The 19,554-nt window shown below is 34.1% G+C and overlaps 1 protein-coding gene across 1 annotated transcript in view; it reads right to left on the bottom strand.

The window, feature by feature from the left end:
• Positions 1-269: 269 nt before the first annotated feature.
• The window catches only part of LOC123553732 (uncharacterized), a 47,789-nt gene continuing 28,504 nt past the window's right edge, over positions 270-19,554 (bottom strand). Inside the window, exons 3-9 of the mRNA XM_053547307.1 lie at positions 8,870-8,957; positions 5,874-6,022; positions 5,175-5,484; positions 4,675-4,773; positions 4,055-4,187; positions 1,467-1,853; positions 270-1,128 (exon numbers count right to left, since the gene is read on the bottom strand). Coding sequence (XP_053403282.1) covers positions 1,063-1,128; positions 1,467-1,853; positions 4,055-4,187; positions 4,675-4,773; positions 5,175-5,484; positions 5,874-6,022; positions 8,870-8,957 — 1,232 coding nt within the window. The 3' untranslated portion in view covers positions 270-1,062. The remainder of the gene's footprint in view (positions 1,129-1,466; positions 1,854-4,054; positions 4,188-4,674; positions 4,774-5,174; positions 5,485-5,873; positions 6,023-8,869; positions 8,958-19,554) is intronic.

Raw genomic sequence — 19,554 nt, 5'->3', positions numbered from 1 at the left:
AGCTAGATGTGTATGGTGTAAATGAAGAGTAACGCCAAACTAGTTTGAGGTGAATGACGATTACATCAGACGTGTCAGAGGTGAATGAAGGGCTGCGTCAATCGTACTTGATATGAATGAAGATTTACATCGAACGTAAATTGGTATGGCAACATTCATTGCCTCTTTCGAAGATTGAACTCACAGCCTTAAAATTTAACTACATTGGCTTTCTTTATACATAACTGGGTAGGCAAAGGTTTTCATATATCAACAACTTGAGACAAAAATATTATCAGCTAGAAACTTTATTGAACTAATATGCGTGCAATTTGATGTAACATTTTTAAAATACATATTTCTCTAGGCATGACAACGGTTAAAGGGACTTATTTTATACACCCATAGTGCATTTACGATGACATCTTTACATTTAGAATAATAAAAACAGCAGATAGTTGCGTAAGTTAAATACAATATATTTAAGCAGGTATTTTTCTTTGATCGCTCCTAATTTGTACAAACTTAATATGAACGCAGGTCGAGTGGCGATTTGTATGAAGTGAAATCCGCATTAAAGGACTGCTATGGAATAGTATGGAAATCCGGTAATAACAGGAGTGGTAAAAATCTAAATACTGCTTTATTTTATTTCAAATATATTGTCTTAAAAAGAACAGAAAACTCAGGGAATCTGACTTTCACTGTTGCTTAATGACCAAGACGTACTGCGATCATTTCTGGTTAATTATGGCTAATTGGAATATTGCGAACAGAGAAGAACCATTTTTGTTAAACATGGCTCCGTCCATTTCATACCAATATTCATGACACTATCTTAACTTTTAATCCAACCATTGACAAAATCGATGCACATGTAGATTTGCTTGAAATATCTTATTCATTGCAAATCAATTAACGGTGCTTTATCGGAACTTCCAATCGCACAATTTACAAGAAAAGCTATACACATTCATTTGGCATTTCAAATAATTTATGACACTATATCTGAACAGTCAATCGTAACACTTCACAGAGTAATGGCAAGCAGTCAGTCGTCTGCATCATGTTGATAATTCTCTATCATTTTGTTGGAGTCTTCGGTCTTGACAACGAGGCTGTTTGGTGAAAAATTGGTTTCATAAAGTCCTGTAAAGCGATATAAAAATAATCATACAAATGAAAAATTTGAAATGGAAATGGAATTATGAATATATAGTTATAATGTCGAACAAATTCAACAAACAACTGAAACATTGTACGAATATTGATAAACCAGTTGACGACAAGTGTCCATATTTAGTTTAATGAAAACGTGAAAGCCTGTATAGATCTGTCACTTTATAAACTTCTTATTAAATAAATCTGTGCTAAACATTTAAACAGTCAACAGCTAACACTGAAAAGTGTATTCGTACGGAGCTAATCACATTTCGTCAGATTTTAACGATAAGTACAAGATTATCTTATTACGATTTTACGTTTACCTCTTGGAATGATTTGCGTCTACCAACACCGGCTACGGACAAGTGGTTTTGCTGGGTTGGAATAGGCGAGCCACCTCCTCTTGTAGTTTCTATCCAGTTTCTCAGTCCTGCCTCGATTTCATTGATAACGCGTTGACTACTTTCAACTGTTGGAAGTCTTCCATGTGTGGTTTTTGGGTTCATGTCCAACATCTTCATCATTCCGGATATCTGTTCAGCTTCTTTAGCACTTTTCTTATCAGAATCGTCATCGTCATCTAGATTATGTATCAGTCCTTTCTTAATTTCTCTTTCTCTACGTTTCTTCTTCCTCAAATCGTCAACAGCGCTGTCATCTTGTAGCAGAAAGGTCAGGATTTTAAGAATGTCATAAGAGTCGACTAGTACCTGCGATGTTAACAAATAAAGTCTCACTAAAGACGGTCTGCATTGTCTTCAGTACCCTGTCGTATGTCACTTAAACAGTACGATCAAATGATTCTACATGATAAAAAAGACTTCCCGACTCAAGTACATGACATTGAAACTGGAAGCAGTTACTTACTTTAGGCCACTGACAAAATTTAATCATTTTAAGTAAAGCAAAAGTGCCAAAGTTCAGTAAAAATGATATGAAAAATTCCTTGTTTTACAAGACTGAATATAAATTCGATATGCTCTTTTTAAAACACAAAGTACTCGAAGTCATAACTATGAATATCTCTGGACACTTGTTTAATAGTAATGTCATTCAACAGTGCATTAAGATTCATTATCCAAAGCACTATCATCACAAACGATTCATACTCAACCCTGTAAGAAATATACACATCATTTAATAGTAAGCAAAATCAACAGTGATTACAACCTAGTATGCACAATACTTACCAGGTTCATTTAATCCTATAAGCACAATATACCAAGATTCATTCAACCCTATATGACAATACTTACCCACGGATTCATTTAATCCTAGTAAGCACAATACTTACCCACAGATTCATTCAACCCTAGTATGCACAATACTTACCCACGGATTCATTTAATCCTAGTAAGCACAATACTCACCCACGGATTTATTCAAGCCTAGTAAGCACAATACTTACCCACGGATTCATTCAGCCCTAGTATGCACAATACTTACCCACGGATTCATTTAATCCTAGTAAGCACAATACTTACCCACAGATTCATTCAACCCTAGTTAGCACAATACTTACCCACAGATTCATTTAACCCTAGTAAGCACAATACTTACCCACAGATTCATTCAAGCCTAGTATGCACAATACTTACCACGGATTCATTCAACCCTAGTAAGCACAATACTTACCTACAGATTCATTCAACCCTAGTATGCACAATACTTACCCACAGATTCATTCAAGCCTAGTAAGCACAATACTCACCCACGGATTCGTCCAATCCTAGTAAGCACAATACTTACCTACACGGATTCATTCAACCTAGTAAGCACAATATCCAATTCAGTCAACCAGGACATACTTACCCATATTCAAACCTAGTAAGCACAATACTTACCCACGATTCATTCAACCCTAGTGCACAATACTTCACGATTCAACTAGTAAGCCATACTCACCCACGGATTCATTCAACCTAGTAAGCACAATACTTACCACGGATTCATTCAACCCTAGTAAGCACAATACTTACCCACGGATTCATTCAACCTAGTAAGCACAATACTTACCCACGGATTCATTTAATCCTAGTAAGCACAATACTCACCCACGGATTTATTCAAGCCTAGTATGCACAATACTAACCACGGTTCATTCTACCCAAGTATAAGCAAATACTCACCCACGATTACATTCCCTAGTAAGCACAATACTCACCCATTCATTTCGATCTTAATCTAGTAAGCACAATACTCACCCACTGATTCATTCAAAGCTAGTAAGCACATACTGCACCACGATTTCGTTGGACCTTCATCTTTCACCCCGGTTCGTCATTGAGCGTCTTACTGATATTCGCTAGTAACGAATATAGCAAAATCATTAATGTAGCACTACTGTTACCCAGGGATTCATTCATGAAACAATACCTACACGTACTTAACTAGAAGCACAAACTTACAACGGATGCATTCCAACTATAACAAACTGAACGGTTTTAATAGAAGCACAATACTCACCCGCGGATTCATTTAAGCCTAGTAAGCACAATACTCACCCACGGATTCATTCAACCCTAGTAAGCACAATACTCACCCACGGATTCATTCAACCCTAGTAAGCACAATACTCACCCACGGATTCATTCAACCCTAGTAAGCACAATACTCACCCATTCATTCATTCTTTACACCCTAGTAAGCACAATACTCACCCACGGATTCATTCAAGCCTAGTAAGCACAATACTCACCCACGGATTCATTCAACCCTAGTAAGCACAATACTCACCCACGGATTCATTCAACCCTAGTATGCACAATACTTACCCACAGATTCATTCAAGCCACTGATTCATTCAACCCTAGTAAGCACAATACTAATCCACGGGTTCATTCTACCAAAGTATAAGTATAATACTCATCCACAGATACATTTGTCCTAAGTAAGCACAATACTAACCAACCGATTCATTTGACTTAATTAAGTAAGCGAAATACTCACCCACTGATTCATTCGACCCAAGTAGGCACATCTGCAGGACTTTGCGTTGGACCTTCTTTCTTTTCAACCGTTCGTGTGGCGTTTCTGAATGTCGTCTGTAACGATATATTAGGAAAAATTAAATGTAGCTCCTGTTTTGCAAGATTTTTGCATGAAAATACCTAGCAGCGTACTTAACTGAACACAAACTATAAGACGCGATGCCTACCAATATAACAACCTGGAACGTTTTAAAATGATTCATTAACATAAGTCTTACGAAACAAATGCGTTTTATGACATTTTTCAGTTTAGAAGCGTGCACAGACATCATGCAAGACACAATGAGTGTATACTCAAAAACACTCATATCGGTAAATGAAACGGATTCAGTACACAGTACTACAGTAACTGTGACATGATACACTATATTTCACAATACTACAGAAACTGTGACATGATACAATATAATTCCTGATAGGTTTTATAAATACGTTTGGATAGGCTTTTGTTATGGTCACATGTCATTTTAATAGAATCTTAGGCCTTAATTAAGATATATAGATACTAGATATGTTGGGAGAACTAGCATGTTCTGCTTACCTCGGGAGGAGACCAGGAAGAAGTGTTTCCATTTCCCGCCATAAATCTGAATATTGACGTTTAAACTGACTTTGGTCGCACGTGATCTCAATCTCACCACTGCAGAGAGTAAATGTATTTTACAATGTTATAAAAATATTCATTATGACTGATTAACAACATGCCGTGAGATATACTGATATTTTGTACAGAAAAAAGATTCTTTTTCAAGTTAATTTTATTTGAAAATACGCTTTTATTGCATACTAATTAGAAATCTAACATTTGTGTCTTTTTATGCCAGATTTAGTGGATTCTTACATACTTTTCTTCAAAAAATGCCCACAAAAATCAGCCATATTTATTGCTTTTCAAATAGTCTACAAATAATGTATATTGTCAGGAATATTGATCGAAAACAAATGCAATCAGATATGTCACTAAATATGCAGGACTTACTAAAATTACTCACAGTTACAATTTTATTTAGATAAAACGTATTCTACAGAAAGCAAAATTACCTCAAAAGAAAATACATGTGATCGGCTATATTGCCTTGTCGTAGAAGATAAGACCCATATTTTGCACTTTCTTTCTTTAAGGCAACTACCAACAACTTCTTCTGCTTGCTCGGCCAGTTCTTAAACAGTGAATTCTCTTCAACAAACTTGGTCTTTAGTTGATATTCCATCTCGAGGACGTCCTTGACTGATCGGTTATATAGGTTCCTGTCAATTATCACCAGGTCTGTGTCTCCATCAGCTACTACTGTTGCCGTACGTATGCAGTCTTCTTTCAAAAGTGCAACTTCTCCAAAACATTTCCCCTCGCCTGAAAAATACGCATCATTTCTAAGCCATTGATTCCTAAGTGATACATGACAAATACTACTTTTTTAAAAGATAATTTTATTGCTCTTATGCATGCATTCCTTATTTAAATATCATTTGTAAAAAATCAAGGGCAAAAATTTCAAATGTTCTAGCATTTAAAACCCACCCATCAGTTCATACTGCACAAGAACAGATCAATTTTAATAAAGAGCACGTCAGTAACACCATTCACATGTGTTTCTAAGGAATATATCAAAATAATGTGTCATCCATGAGGCAATGGCTTGATATTTCTGGTGCTTTGAAATCATGGTGTCCGTTTAACGTACCTCTTCCAAAGGATCTTCTTTTACAGTTTTAGTTAATAAATGTCACGAAATGACTTACCGCCTGTCCACACATACTGTCCCAGTTCTGATCGGTCGAAGTCATGAGCCGAGCATGCAGTGTTCACTTGTTTGAGAACCTCAGCAGGGTTGTCTTTCTGGTCATGTATAACATACACTGACACTGACCCTCGTAGAATTATATACAATCTGTAAAAAATATCATCAAAACTAGGACTTTTGCCGGAAGAGCACTAAACTTAAACAACATGAAACTTATTTGTTTTACTTGGCAGATTAAAAAATGTTTTACACATGAACACCACGCAGATCTTACAGTGGAATTATTATATTTTATTCCATCAGAGTTCGCTAGCTGGCGCAAACAAAACATCCTGTATGTACTTTATTCAAGACCACATAGTCAAACTGGGAATGTGTTTTTTTGCACAAATGCCAACCTTAAAGTTTCAAAACAGGATAGCATTTTAATCTTGATATAAAAAGACTGTGTTGATGAGTTGATAAATTACAATATCAACCATTCTCGTGCTCTTTCTGATAGCAAGGTATCAATTCTTTGGTCTCCGCCACAATTAATTTTTCTTTTGATAGACCTCGAAATCCATATTCGTAGTTTCGCATTCTACACATTTCGATGTTATCTATTTTTACCTTGCTTATTCTATTTAATATGTTTTGAAATTAAAAGCGTAGTACATTGTGGATTATCTCTCTTACAAAACCGTTACGTCATATATATCTCTGTTTAACTTATCCATTCCATGGGTTACGGCAAAGACTTTATTGTTATTATTATTATTATTATTATTTTTTACCAGATTTATATAGCGCCCTTTTCATGATAAACACGTTCAAAGGCGCTTTACATATTCAAACGCAGCCACACAGGGTGCGACATCCATCCTGTACTTGAACAGACACAGAGCGGTCTGACCAGAGGGACAGTGTGAGATAAAGCCCCCAGAACTGATAGAGAGAAGTCCTTTTTAGATACAGACTTGTAGTTTTACGTCAAATTGCTCAACCACATGAGCAAAGAAACCCCATGTCTAAAAGCAATCGGCAACTACAATCTAGGACCTTTAACAATCAGTTATTTGGACTTTTAACTGGAAAAAAACGCAACTATTTTACACATATTTCATATAATCTCAACTTACTGCTAAATATTATGTCGTCATTTATCATTTATATCACAATACACCCTTTAAGGAAACGATACCATGACCAATGAGATGGGGTTTTTTTATATAAAAGCCATTGTCAAACCATTCACCGTTCCACAGAACAGAACAGAACAGAATTTTATTAGATCTAGAGACTTTTATATAGTTCAGCATCATATATTCTACATAATATTTTGTGTTGTGTTTTTTGCAAAAATAATAGAGAAAATGGCTAAACGTGGCGACAGCCATATAAATCTAAGCGTTTATGACGTCATTTACATACTGCTGAATTATCTTTTAGCAAACACTCTTCTAATTACATTAGATTTATTTCTCTAAATATAGTTCCTCGAGTTTAAGGTGTAAAGCATGAACGTTTCTTTCATTTATGGCTAGAAAGGGGAGAGAGGTTTTATTTCAGAATTAAAATGTTTGAATAAATATCTTCAGTTACATTAAAACTAAAATGGCCGCCATTTGGATTATATATTGAACTGTTCATAACTGTCTTATTTTTAGGCCGATTTTGAAATTTCTTTCATTGCTTCAAAAGATTCGAAATGTCTAGCAGACAAAATGAATATTAAAACAACGTTGCATTGAATAACGTTTGAACGGAAGTATTGCCACTCGAACACTCTTATTTTAGTGGACCAGAAGTACGATAAGACAATTATGGATTTCATTGATCAATGAAGCGAGTTCTGGTGCCGTTGCATTTAGTTTTATATTTAATGTTAGAACCATATCAGGGTTGTATCTCGTCAAAGAAAAATAAAGTAATTTCGCAGAAAACTCTGGTAGTTTAGTCTTTCCTGGAACTATTTTTCTGCGCCGTGCCCGATTACGACAAGGGACGCTTGTGTCTGTGTCACATTCTGTTGCTGGATTCGACGGCTCTTTGAAGTTCTAAGGTCTTATTTGGGAGAGGCTTCTGCTTTCAGGAATTTAAATGAGTCGTCGAATCATCAAAATGTAGACTGTACACGTTTTCGTTCTTTTCCCATTGTAAATGCAAAATAACTTATGATAAAGAATATACTGTTGAACTAAATCTCGGAAATGAAAATGTGCGAATATCGCATCCCATGAAATATAGTGTTGGTAATGTGTCTATTCAAAATACCTTTAATGCAAAAGCTATACTTCAAATTTTATTCAAAATGTGTAGAAAATGAAGTGTTTCATATTTTGTCTGCAATTTATAATCAAATGAAGTATTGAGTACAAAGGTTACAGTTTTTGTAACATTTATCATGCAAGCCAATATAAAGGTTAAGATATCTTTTGAAAAGATAAACGTTTGAGATTAAGCGCGCGCGTGTTGCTATGTTCACTCAAATCGATTCTTTAATAGACCTTTGTTGCAAATTTTATAAAAGACACGCCTTCATATTTGCTTTTTGAAAAAAATCTTTGTTTGTTTTGATGTTAGAGATACCGCTGAAGGTAAGCATTTCACAGTCAATTCAGTTTAAGTTACATTTATTTTCTCAACTACGTTGAAGGAGTGTCTGGTTAGGTAGTAGCACGCTGTATACTTAAGGCGTACTAGCGCTAACGTATACTTTTAATACTTCAGGCAAAAATACCCAGAACCAAACAGCAAATATTAAATGTACGTACAAAAGACGATGTCGACTGATGCTTTGTTTTATTATTCAACCTTCGGAAGCAAAACATATTTCAATACGAGTGTATTTTGAGAAGAAGAAATCAACAAATATTAAAATGTAATTTAAGAATCAATTAACATAAATCCATATTAAAGTAGATCGTACACGAAAGCCCGTGAACGAATTGCTTTAATTTTAAGAGGTTTTTTTTTTCAAGACGTCTATGATTGTCATGTTACTTTACTCACCTGTCACCACTATCTCCCTGTTTGATAAGGACATCATCCTTTTTCTTCCTCTCATAATCGCAATGACGTATAACATCCGCTACAATCTCTGAAAATACAGAATATATATCGAAATTCAAGTCCTATATCTAACTGTTTATTTGATTGGTGATTATGAGAAAATAGTGATGCAGAGACTGGTTGAAAAACATCGATGATGTAATAAAGGCATCACCATCATTTTTCTAGAGACATTTCCCCTAACTTTATCAGGTGTTACGCGAATTTTTGTCCAAGAAGCAGGAATATTACCCTAAATGTTAAAACATCTATAGAGTTTCAATCCAGTATCTGCATCAGTTTTGGAGATAGTACTTGCATGCAAAACTTTAATCAGAAGTTTTTTAACTTCAAAAGGGAACGTAATTTCGCAAAATACAAGTCAAAGTTATGGAACTTGATGCTATAACCTAGTTTTATAAACCCGCAGGAACGTGTGAAGTTTCAGTTCAATGTTTGCATTAGTTTTTGAGATAGCAACTTGCATGCAAAACATAAACCAGGATTTTCTAAGTCCAAAAGGGGGCATAATTTGGCCAAAATACATGTCAGAGTTATGGGACTGGATGCTATCAACTAGTTGTGTAACCCCGAATACACATGTGATGTTTCAAATCAATATCTGCTTTAGTTTTGGAGATAGAAACTGCATGCAAAAAAAAATAACCAGGATTTTCAAAGCCCAAACGGGGACATAATTTGCCCAGAATGCATGTCAGAGTTATGGGGTTTGATCCTGTAAAATTGGTTAGAAAAAATAAGTTTCAAATCTATATGCCTTTAAATAATAACTATGTGTACTTGCATGATGGCTAAACAATCGGACAATCGAAAATCGTCGGCGTTCATTCATAGCGCGATACGACTTGTCGTTGGTCTATTAATTACTTGTGACCCTAAACGAATAATATTAAGTTTTTTTGATCTTTTCTTTCGGGTATTTAGGGGTTTTTTAGTGTTTTTTTTTGTGAGGTAGGGGGGGTGGCTTATTACGCCAAGGGAAACATACTTATGTAAATGGCTTTCTCAAGTGTCAAAAGAAATGAATTTCATATAGGATCACCAGATATTTGGAGAATATATGGCTTTTAATTAAACAACCGAAAACTATAGCCTAAAGTCTGACATTAGTATAGCATATGCATAGCATGCCTTTAAGACTTATGCAAGCTATTAGCGAAAGCATTTTCAATTTTTATTTTGTGGATTAAAATCATGCCATTCGTTAACTAAGAATTTAATAAATCGTAAATAATCTTATTGCTCAATAATTTTAATTTAAAACTATTATACGGATAACCCCTTTGGGTGAATAATGCAGACTGAGTTGAAGGTTACATTTCACAATAGTTTCTTTTATGCGTTAACTTATCATATTTTATGAAGGGATACAAAAAATAGGAATTGATGTTCTGTGAGGTTCATTCTTTACAGTAATATTATAAAACATACATTGAAGTGACTTAGAGATATGCAAGGTTAAACCGATTATCCGATTAATCGAATCGTTGCATAGTCGATTATGCGATTAATCGGTTGACAAATTAACCGATTTGCCAGTCACTAGTTACTTCATGCCATCTTTAAAGATTTCTAAGTAAAAAGTAATATCATTTTGGCCGAACATAGTCAGAGTATTGAGATTTACCATGTGAGGTTGATAATATGACTAGAAAAAGAAAAAGTTAGTTTCAAAGCTATATGCCTTTAAATGATAGCTATACGTTCTTACATGAAAACCTTTAGCCGACGCCAGTGTGAGTTGAATAGCTCGGACTATTTTTCAAATAGTCGAGCTAAAAACGCATTAATATTTGAAACAGTTGATTAAGTGAATTACATACTGTTTCATAGTTTTACGTACAAGAAATGAACGTCATGATTAGACATAACGTGTGTATAAAGTGAAGACAGTAGATTTAACTTCTCAGTCAAATCCTAAACCGATAGCAAATTGGGAACTGTTTTTGTTTAAATTGCATGATAGCTTAATATAAGCTTTTTATTGAACTTATTCGATATTTACTTTGAAATTGTTTAATTTTATTTGAACTCCCAATTCAGGTTAATACTACAGTATTTAAACAGGAATTCGGAAATCATTGTGAATTATTGCTGATAGACGGGTTTAAACTATTGTAAATATCTTGATTATATACATTGCAGATAGTTGTTGGATCGTCTGCCCAAAGTTTCGTTTTAAATGCCGTTATATCTAATTAATCTTTATGAGGACTTCACTACTTCATTTTACTAGTATTTCATTTCAAAACATTTCATAGAATATCCTATTACATATTTTTCCGTCAATCGAAATATAAGAGTAAAATATATCAGGTATTTTCACAATGAAAAATATCAAATATATTTTCACCGGCATTAAACCATAAAATGGGTAAATTTCGTCATATCTCACGACATGTTGTTAATAATCTCAAAATTTCAATGCGTGAAAATATTGCATCTGGTGTTCATGTGTGAAAGATATTTCAATCTTACACTGAAACAAAAAACATATCCTCTATAACCTAAATTCATATAGCGATATTTTCATGATAAACGTGCTTTATATACATAAATACAGGCAAACGTGGTGACTTCATCTACAGGTGCAAATGCCGAGCGATCTGTTTACAGTGAGAGAGAGAGAGAGAGAGAGAGAGAGAGAGAGAGAGAGGGGGGAGAGGAGGGGGGGGGGTGAGATAAAACCCTCAGAACAGAGAAAGTTCTGGCTGACTTGCCCAAGCTCTTTGTGAATAGAATTCTGGTCGTTCACATGTATGGGAAAAAAACCAGTACTGGCCACTAGTTGGGTAGAAGGCTCAGAAATGTTCGTTTTACAATGATTAATGTAATAGGTACATGAGAACGGAGAACATAGAAGCAGAAATTTTCACTGAGTTTCATTTGCCTCTGAAATGAAACATATTGTCTCAAATTTTGTACACACGAAAATACATTCAGTAATCTTATATGGTTCAATGAAATTGTTTGTGTACAGTCCATTTCTTATCAGCTCATTCACATTTAACATCACTGATTAGAGGAGCTTATACATGTCGGATAACGTTTTATAAAATGATTTAAGACCGTTCAAAAATGTAAAAAATACCTTGATGTTACTAGCCAACACAAAAATGTCAGTAACGATTGATTCACCATAATGATACGACGAAATAGTTGAACGTTTAAACAAGTGCTGTTTTCTTCTTTATACAGCTGAGATAAAAACCGTGAGTACCGTGAATACGGTTTTACTATGGGCCGTGAGTACGGTTTTACTATGGGATGGAAACAAACACATTAGTTGAGCTAGAATACTAAAACGATTCGTTAATGTAACCAGTATGGTAAAATTTGATGGTGTTCTTATTTTTTCAATGTTTTACAAACAAGGGCAAAGCTCCAACATAAGAAGCCATGTTAGAGCAAGCTTTAAAACGAAACCTTACTATAGTGTATGTATGGATATCGAACATGAACACAAAAAAGAGAGAAGAAAAACCAAACCAAGCGGATACACAACATGGCGTTGTAACAGTCCGAACAGCGCCGGGTAGTTTACATCGTGTAAAATGTAATTAATTTTATTCTTTATTCATATCTCATCAATGCACATTTACAAACATATCACATTAAACATAACGTAGATACAGGTACATTGCCACCCAGTACTTATATTAGACCTAACCATAAACCCCGGCTTCAGAAGAGTTTGTAATACATCATTAAGAAGATGGTACTAATTGAAGAAATGAGGTTAAAGAGAGGGTGTGAAACAAGGTACTACATATATCTAGCTCATATATTTATGATTAGCATGAAGGAAGACTTTAGGAACTCTTTAAAAATTGAAGACTAATACAATGCTCCTTGTATACGTTAAGACTATCACCACCGTGTTTCTAAGTTATAGGTGAAAATAAATAAGCTATCCTCATGAGGCGAATCCCTAGCATGTGCATTATTAGTAACAGCACGTGCATTATTAGTAACAAAAGGCATATAAACGCTCATGTCAAATATTAAAAAAATGAACCATAGACGCATATGTATTAAAATTACTTTGCAGAATGGTCAAACGAAACGGGACAAAAGGCAAATATCAAAACTGCCCTCTTGTCTTGTCAGACACACAGTATAATCTGTGTCTTTTTGTTTATTCTTGTCAATCTGAAACTAAAGATGTCATAGGAGTGACAAATTATACCCCCACAATACGGCCTTGTCACAGAAGTAAGCCAATGTCAAAGCCGAACTTGTCCTATAGATCTATATGATGATGTTACACCTGATTTAAATCAACCCTGCAAAAAAGGTTCTACCGTTCTGGGATATTGTGACCTTGACCTTTGACCTTCTGACCTCAAAATCAATAAGGGTCATCTGCTAGCTATGATCAACCTCCCTATTAAGTTTCCTGACCATAGGCCCAAGCGTTCTCAAGTTATCGTCCGGAAACTGTTTAAATGTTCCGGGTCACTGTGATCTTGATCTTTGACCTACTGACTTCAAAATCAATAGCGGTCATCCGCTGGTCATGACCAACCTCCCTATCAACTTTCATGATCCTAGGCCCAAGCGTTACACCTGTGTAAAAATATTTTAATATGTCAAGCCTTTCAGGAGTTATTGTCCGGAAACCTTGAAAACCAACGACGGACCGACCGACCGACAAGCTCACTCCTTTATAAATATACTGCTTAACACACTCAACGTTTATTTAACATGTTTGTTTTTAATTTATACATTCAATAAGATAATGAATGAGATATATTCGTGCCGCCAAACAGGAGATATAAATATTTAAATAATATTTAAATAGATAAACCACGTCAGTGTTACCGTCACAGAAGAATTTGTGTGAAATAAATGTTAAACATGTGTTGAAGATCTATTTTACATATTTTATCTAAATCAATTCATTTTATTCTTATAATGGAATATATTGTATCGACACTTTTCTTCAAAGTGTTATCAACTTTAAATATTATGTAAATCGTATGCAGTTTGCAGTGTCTTGGACATTAGTACGTTGAATCTAGGCGCCTTGTACACCAGTCTTCTACGTCAGCTTTCCAACGTTTCAAAGGGAAGAGCTGTGCGTTGGCAGATGTAATTATGAAATAAGTTCGTTACAAGAAGAAATGAAACATATGAGCATAATTTGATGTTAAAACATCGAGCAAATATATGATCCTTGTTTGTTCCACAGAAATGTCTTTCACTAAGTGTATACTTGAGTACAATTCGATACAACATATAAATCAAGCCTGTATGTTTTCTAATTTAATGTCTTTCCAACGGTTTGACCAAAATATTACCCATTTAATCACGCCATGGCGTTTATACTGGAAACAAAGAAAGAAAAAAAACTTCTACACCAACATGCGGGTACATGTATTTCAGTGTTTTTAAAGGAATAATAATATTTATTTATCTTTTCACTGGAGAATACTTTATAAGATTCCGGCATTAAAAAGTATCAGTATCTTGTTTCCGTGTTCAATTTCATGTACGTACCAATAAAATTATCTACTTTGAGCTCAACAGACAATCAACCACTACGAACTACACGATCAATCAAAGTCTACAATTTTGATTTTATTAGATGAATTGATACTCAGTCCTTTTATAAAAAAGATTAAAATTTGACCGGGAAAAAAATGATACCCAACCCTTTTATTGCGCTACTTAAATTGAAATCTATACTGAGCCAAACTTCCAACTAGACACTTAAAGAATGTAGACATCTTGTCTCTGTACGTTACCAAAAGGACATGCTAGCAGAAAATGGTTCTCCCAGTGTTTCAAACTCTCCGCAGTGCGGGCTATATCCATAGATCACATTTCAAGGGGCTGCGTTCAAGACTAAGACGGCCATGAAGGATTTGTCCTAACCTGCTTTATAGTCGCCACCGATGACCCGTATGGTTGACTCTTCTAGAAGACTGTTAGTGATGTTAGTGGGAGTATAGTGCAAGATACAGAAGACGCTCCAGTACCAGAAGCTTCCTTGGTTCTTAAGAATGCCAAGTGTAAAGCTATTATCCCAGTGGAGGGGCCTAAACTCACGGTCCCTTGTGTCGTAGTCAGTGTTACCTCTGGATCACTAAGGATTCCTTAATGCATATCGAGTGTGTATGTTTCAAAATCTGTTGAAAAATAAGGGTAACCAATTCTATGTTCTATAATTTATTTAACAACCAGTGTTCCGTGCCTGACTAATTTTGCACCTGAAAATAGTACTCTGAACTGTCGGTGTATTCTCCGTTTGTGTAAACTGTTACGTGACGTTGCGTCTTTCATATGAAACAGTTAAGCGGCATGGGGAATCCAGCTGCAGGTAGTCAATGAGAGCCAGGTACATTATTTTTCTATTTCGTACTTAAATTGTTTCACGAAGCCAATAGGAGGATTTTATATCCAGTCATTTTAATTGTATAACAACTTATCATGATGTGGGCAACACGGCCACTGGCAAAATACTCCTGGTAATTTTGAACCGGCTTATGATGCGCACCTAAGCTATCATGTCTCGCAATTACAGGACCATGTACATAAAAGTTTACTGTGTACTGTTTAGGGCCATCGTAGACGTTTTGTAAGCATTTTCACAATTACAGTGCAGTTACAAGTTATGCATAGTTAAACAATTTAAGGGTGATACTTTTTGCCTTGCACATCTCTATATAAGACTGACAATATTGGTAATAAAGCACAACCTCTGTGGAACCTCTATGGAACCCTCTAGCACCGGAAAGACAAAAATGTATTTGTTTTTAGCAGACGTTAATTTTCCTAGAGATTAGAATTCAATGTTAATGAAATTATCTTCCGTTCTATAGATGGTAAACTGTTATTATAACTTAAGTTAGTAGAATATTGTTTTTAGAAGTGTACATGTACTTGTACTAATCAATGATATAAGTGTTGCAATGTCGTTGAATTTTGAATTTTTCACCTAGTATGGTGAAGTTTATAGAACTATTACAATCACAGAATAGAAACTTCTTTATAAATAAATTCTATACTATAAAGGCGATATGTTAATAAGAAGCAACATTATAAATATTACTTCTTGATCTACTGATACCGAGGTGGGTTAGCCATCGTCACTTTAAACACAATATTTAGAAATGAGAATGTTATATATCACAATGTACTTTTCAACTGACTGTGACTTAGTTAATATTTATATATAGAGAGAGTTGTATTTTGAACTTGATGATGTACTATGTACAAGTCAAAATAAAACGTATGTTCTGTTCTGTTCTTTGAAGAAATTGAACATTCTGCACGGGTTTTACGTACGTTTTATATCGGTTTTCACGACGTTTTTTTCTAGTTTTAATCGCTGTATAATGACGATACTTAACATTTCTATTCAAACTGTCAGTAAGATGTTTCAACAAGTGAAATGTATCATTGTGAAAATAGTTTACCTTTTTGGAGAGTCTCTAAGATATTCGAGTGACTTTGGAACCATGAAACCATATCAGCACATTCGAATTCAGAGCGTAGCTCTGGTGCCTTCTTAACAACCGAAAGGAATACATCATGCATCTTCTGCTTTCTCCTTAATGAATATCAGAGCACTTTAAACGGAGATACACGGTTTCTTTCTTGTTCAAGAATATGTTTTTTTAATTTCGCAAATGTGATTGAAATATTTTATCCAACCGAACTTTCGGAAATATGATTGCTATATTATGTATTTTACATCGATTTTCATGAAATAGGCTATCCTAACCTACGTCTCCCAATAGAAAAAATAATTTATGTTAATTTATATGATAAACATAAGAAGTTATATCTGTGTCCTAACACTGACCCGTATCTCCCTTTAAAATCAAGTTTCAACCAATATCCGTGATTTATAGGTTAAACTTTTTTCTCCTTCCAAGTCTTCTTTTTGCTTATTTCACACTCCTTTAAGAATCTAAAACTGTGCCAATCCTAAATTTTAACGTCAATTGTAAAAACTCAAATAAGAACAAATGTTTTTAATAAAAATGTTAACAAAACTCCAAGGTTGAATCAATTTAGCTTGTATTTAACTATTTTTCACTGTAAATGAAATCAAATACCAACGGTTATTATTTCCTTTTGAGGAAATTATGTATACAAATATATTGCTTATTGATTAATACCAATTTGTTGCGCTATCTATTCCACTTAAGGACTTGTTTACAGCAATCTTATACGCTTCTTTATACACAAAGACAGAAACATGCTGAAAAAATATATCCTTTATAGATTTTCTACTCCTGTTTAACAAAAGACAATTACAAAGTATGGATAAATTGATCAATATGATAGGCCCGACCTGTAATGTTCAATAAATAATTTTTGTTATCATCGATTAGCCCTTTGATAGAACGGCATAAACACAAAAGGAATTAATGTATACGGAAAGATTCCGACCTTTGTCAAAAACAGATCTGTTGTATTATGACCATGTTTGTTTAGTCTTAAAGATTTTATATCAAGTAATTTAGGTAACAGATATACTTAAACTAGCGGATCTGGCAACATCGTTTTTTATACAGATGGTTTTTTTTGGCAAATTTGTGAATGAACTTCGATTCAACACTGTGCATTTGTGTATAGCTATATACCTCAGCAATAAGTTCAAACAGAAAAAAATATAAGATTTTTTGATAGCTTTTTCTCAAATATCTTTTTAACTGGGTTCTTTAAATAACCCGAGGAAAACACACACATATATATACGAGCTTAATCTTTTGAAACAATCCGTGACATATCATTTCATATATGTGATTTTATACATGCATAAAAAAACTCCTAAACATCGTTGTTGCAAATAAAGATATATTTCGCAAAGTTCGCAAATTGCATTCTAGTGTCGTAGTTTATGATAGCTTATGTGGTTAGTTATTGAGCGTGAAATTGACACTATTTATGGAGAAAGAAAATCAAGCCAATTACATGTAAACTGATCCTCGTGATCGATCTGACTTTAACCTGTGTAAAATACAAGAAGCGAAAGAAAATAACAAGGAAAATGTTTGATATTACATTGAAGTGAATGCCGGGCAGCATTATAACAGTATTCAATATAGCTGTAGTGTCTCCATCAATTATCTTTAACTATTAACAACAGAGAATTTTCAAAATCGGTTTATAAATGACAAATATATAAATATTTCGTTATTTTAACAATATGGTAACGCTTTTGTTGCCATGGCAATGTGAAACAAATCTGCTGATTTAATTTGATTTTACATGTTTAGTCTGGAATATAATGTATTCACTTTTTTCCAACTACAATAGATTTCCTTCCCCAAATACACTTTACACATTCTATAAAGTATATCATAGCACAAATAAGAACATATCTTGTCTGAGCCACGGACTCCAAATTATGTTCCACTTTATTTGTATGTAAAATTGATTCTTTATTACATATTAGTATGTATTCACCATATTTGTACTAGATATTGCAAATGGTCAAAGGCATTTGTAATGCCGATTTGCCAATAATGAAATGAAATGAAAAAAATAACTGAAACATTTGTCGAAGGGAAATAACTACCGATCATGCGTAAAAATAAGTAACTAGTGTATTATCGTCTACCGCATCGGCAAAATGCGAAGAAAATTCCCATGTTATTACCATAAATGCTGTACATATCTATTAAGGCGTCAGACCTCAGTGTGTATATATTCGTTTTTAAAACCGATGCTAATAATAATTATAATAATATTAATGCTAATAATGATAATAATAAATGATAATAACAGTATTAATAGTAATAAATTCAGATAGATGTTTCAACCTCAATACGAAGAATTAAATAATGATATATATACTTCTGTGGCAAAAAATGTTAAATTTCTTTATTGATAGATAAAGCCTATTGGAATTGGAGAAACTGTTAGCGAACAGCATGGATCCTGACCAGAATGCGCGGATGCGCAGGCTGGTATGGATCCATGCTGGTCGCAAAGCCACTATGTTGGCTTTCTCATGGCACGGCTCATATATTGAAATGAGGATTAATAAAGCAAGAGTTGAGTGGTATAGTTCATAGTATGACCAAACTAGATTATTATGTAAAATTTAAAACAGAATTTAGATATGAAACGTATCTTGGTTTTATTGAAAATGATTATTTGAGAGAACTATTCACTTATTTCAGATAGATAAATGAAATTCTTTCAGCGAAATGCGAAGTATCAAATCCAAATTAACATCTGAAAATGGACAGTCTGTTTAGCAAATGAATTATATCACAAACGATTTTAATTTGCTATAAGAATTTAATCAGTGTATCGATTCATTCCAAATAGATTTGAATTAGATCTATATTTTTATTATTACCAATATGTGGATTTTTTAACTAAATCATGACAGTTCCATAACGCGTATTTGGCTTAAACTGCAACACTACAAATACAATATAAATCAAAATTCTAACACGACCCGATTTGTCTTCCTATTACACACTGTGTTATCATTCAACAATTGATTTTTCTGAAGTCACAATTATTACGTCATAGCGTTAGACGGCATAACGCCGCGGCCGCGCTGGAAATTTTAAATAGTTTAATTTTAAAATAAAAAAGAAAAAATGTTTGTTTTACATGTGAAATCAAAGTATCTTTCCCTCATAAACACC

Source organism: Mercenaria mercenaria, chromosome 7, assembly GCF_021730395.1.
Source record: "Mercenaria mercenaria strain notata chromosome 7, MADL_Memer_1, whole genome shotgun sequence".
Classification (NCBI taxonomy): domain Eukaryota; kingdom Metazoa; phylum Mollusca; class Bivalvia; order Venerida; family Veneridae; genus Mercenaria; species Mercenaria mercenaria.
The sequence above is the reverse complement of the archived record's forward strand: the minus strand, read 5'-3'. Positions and strand labels throughout refer to the sequence as shown.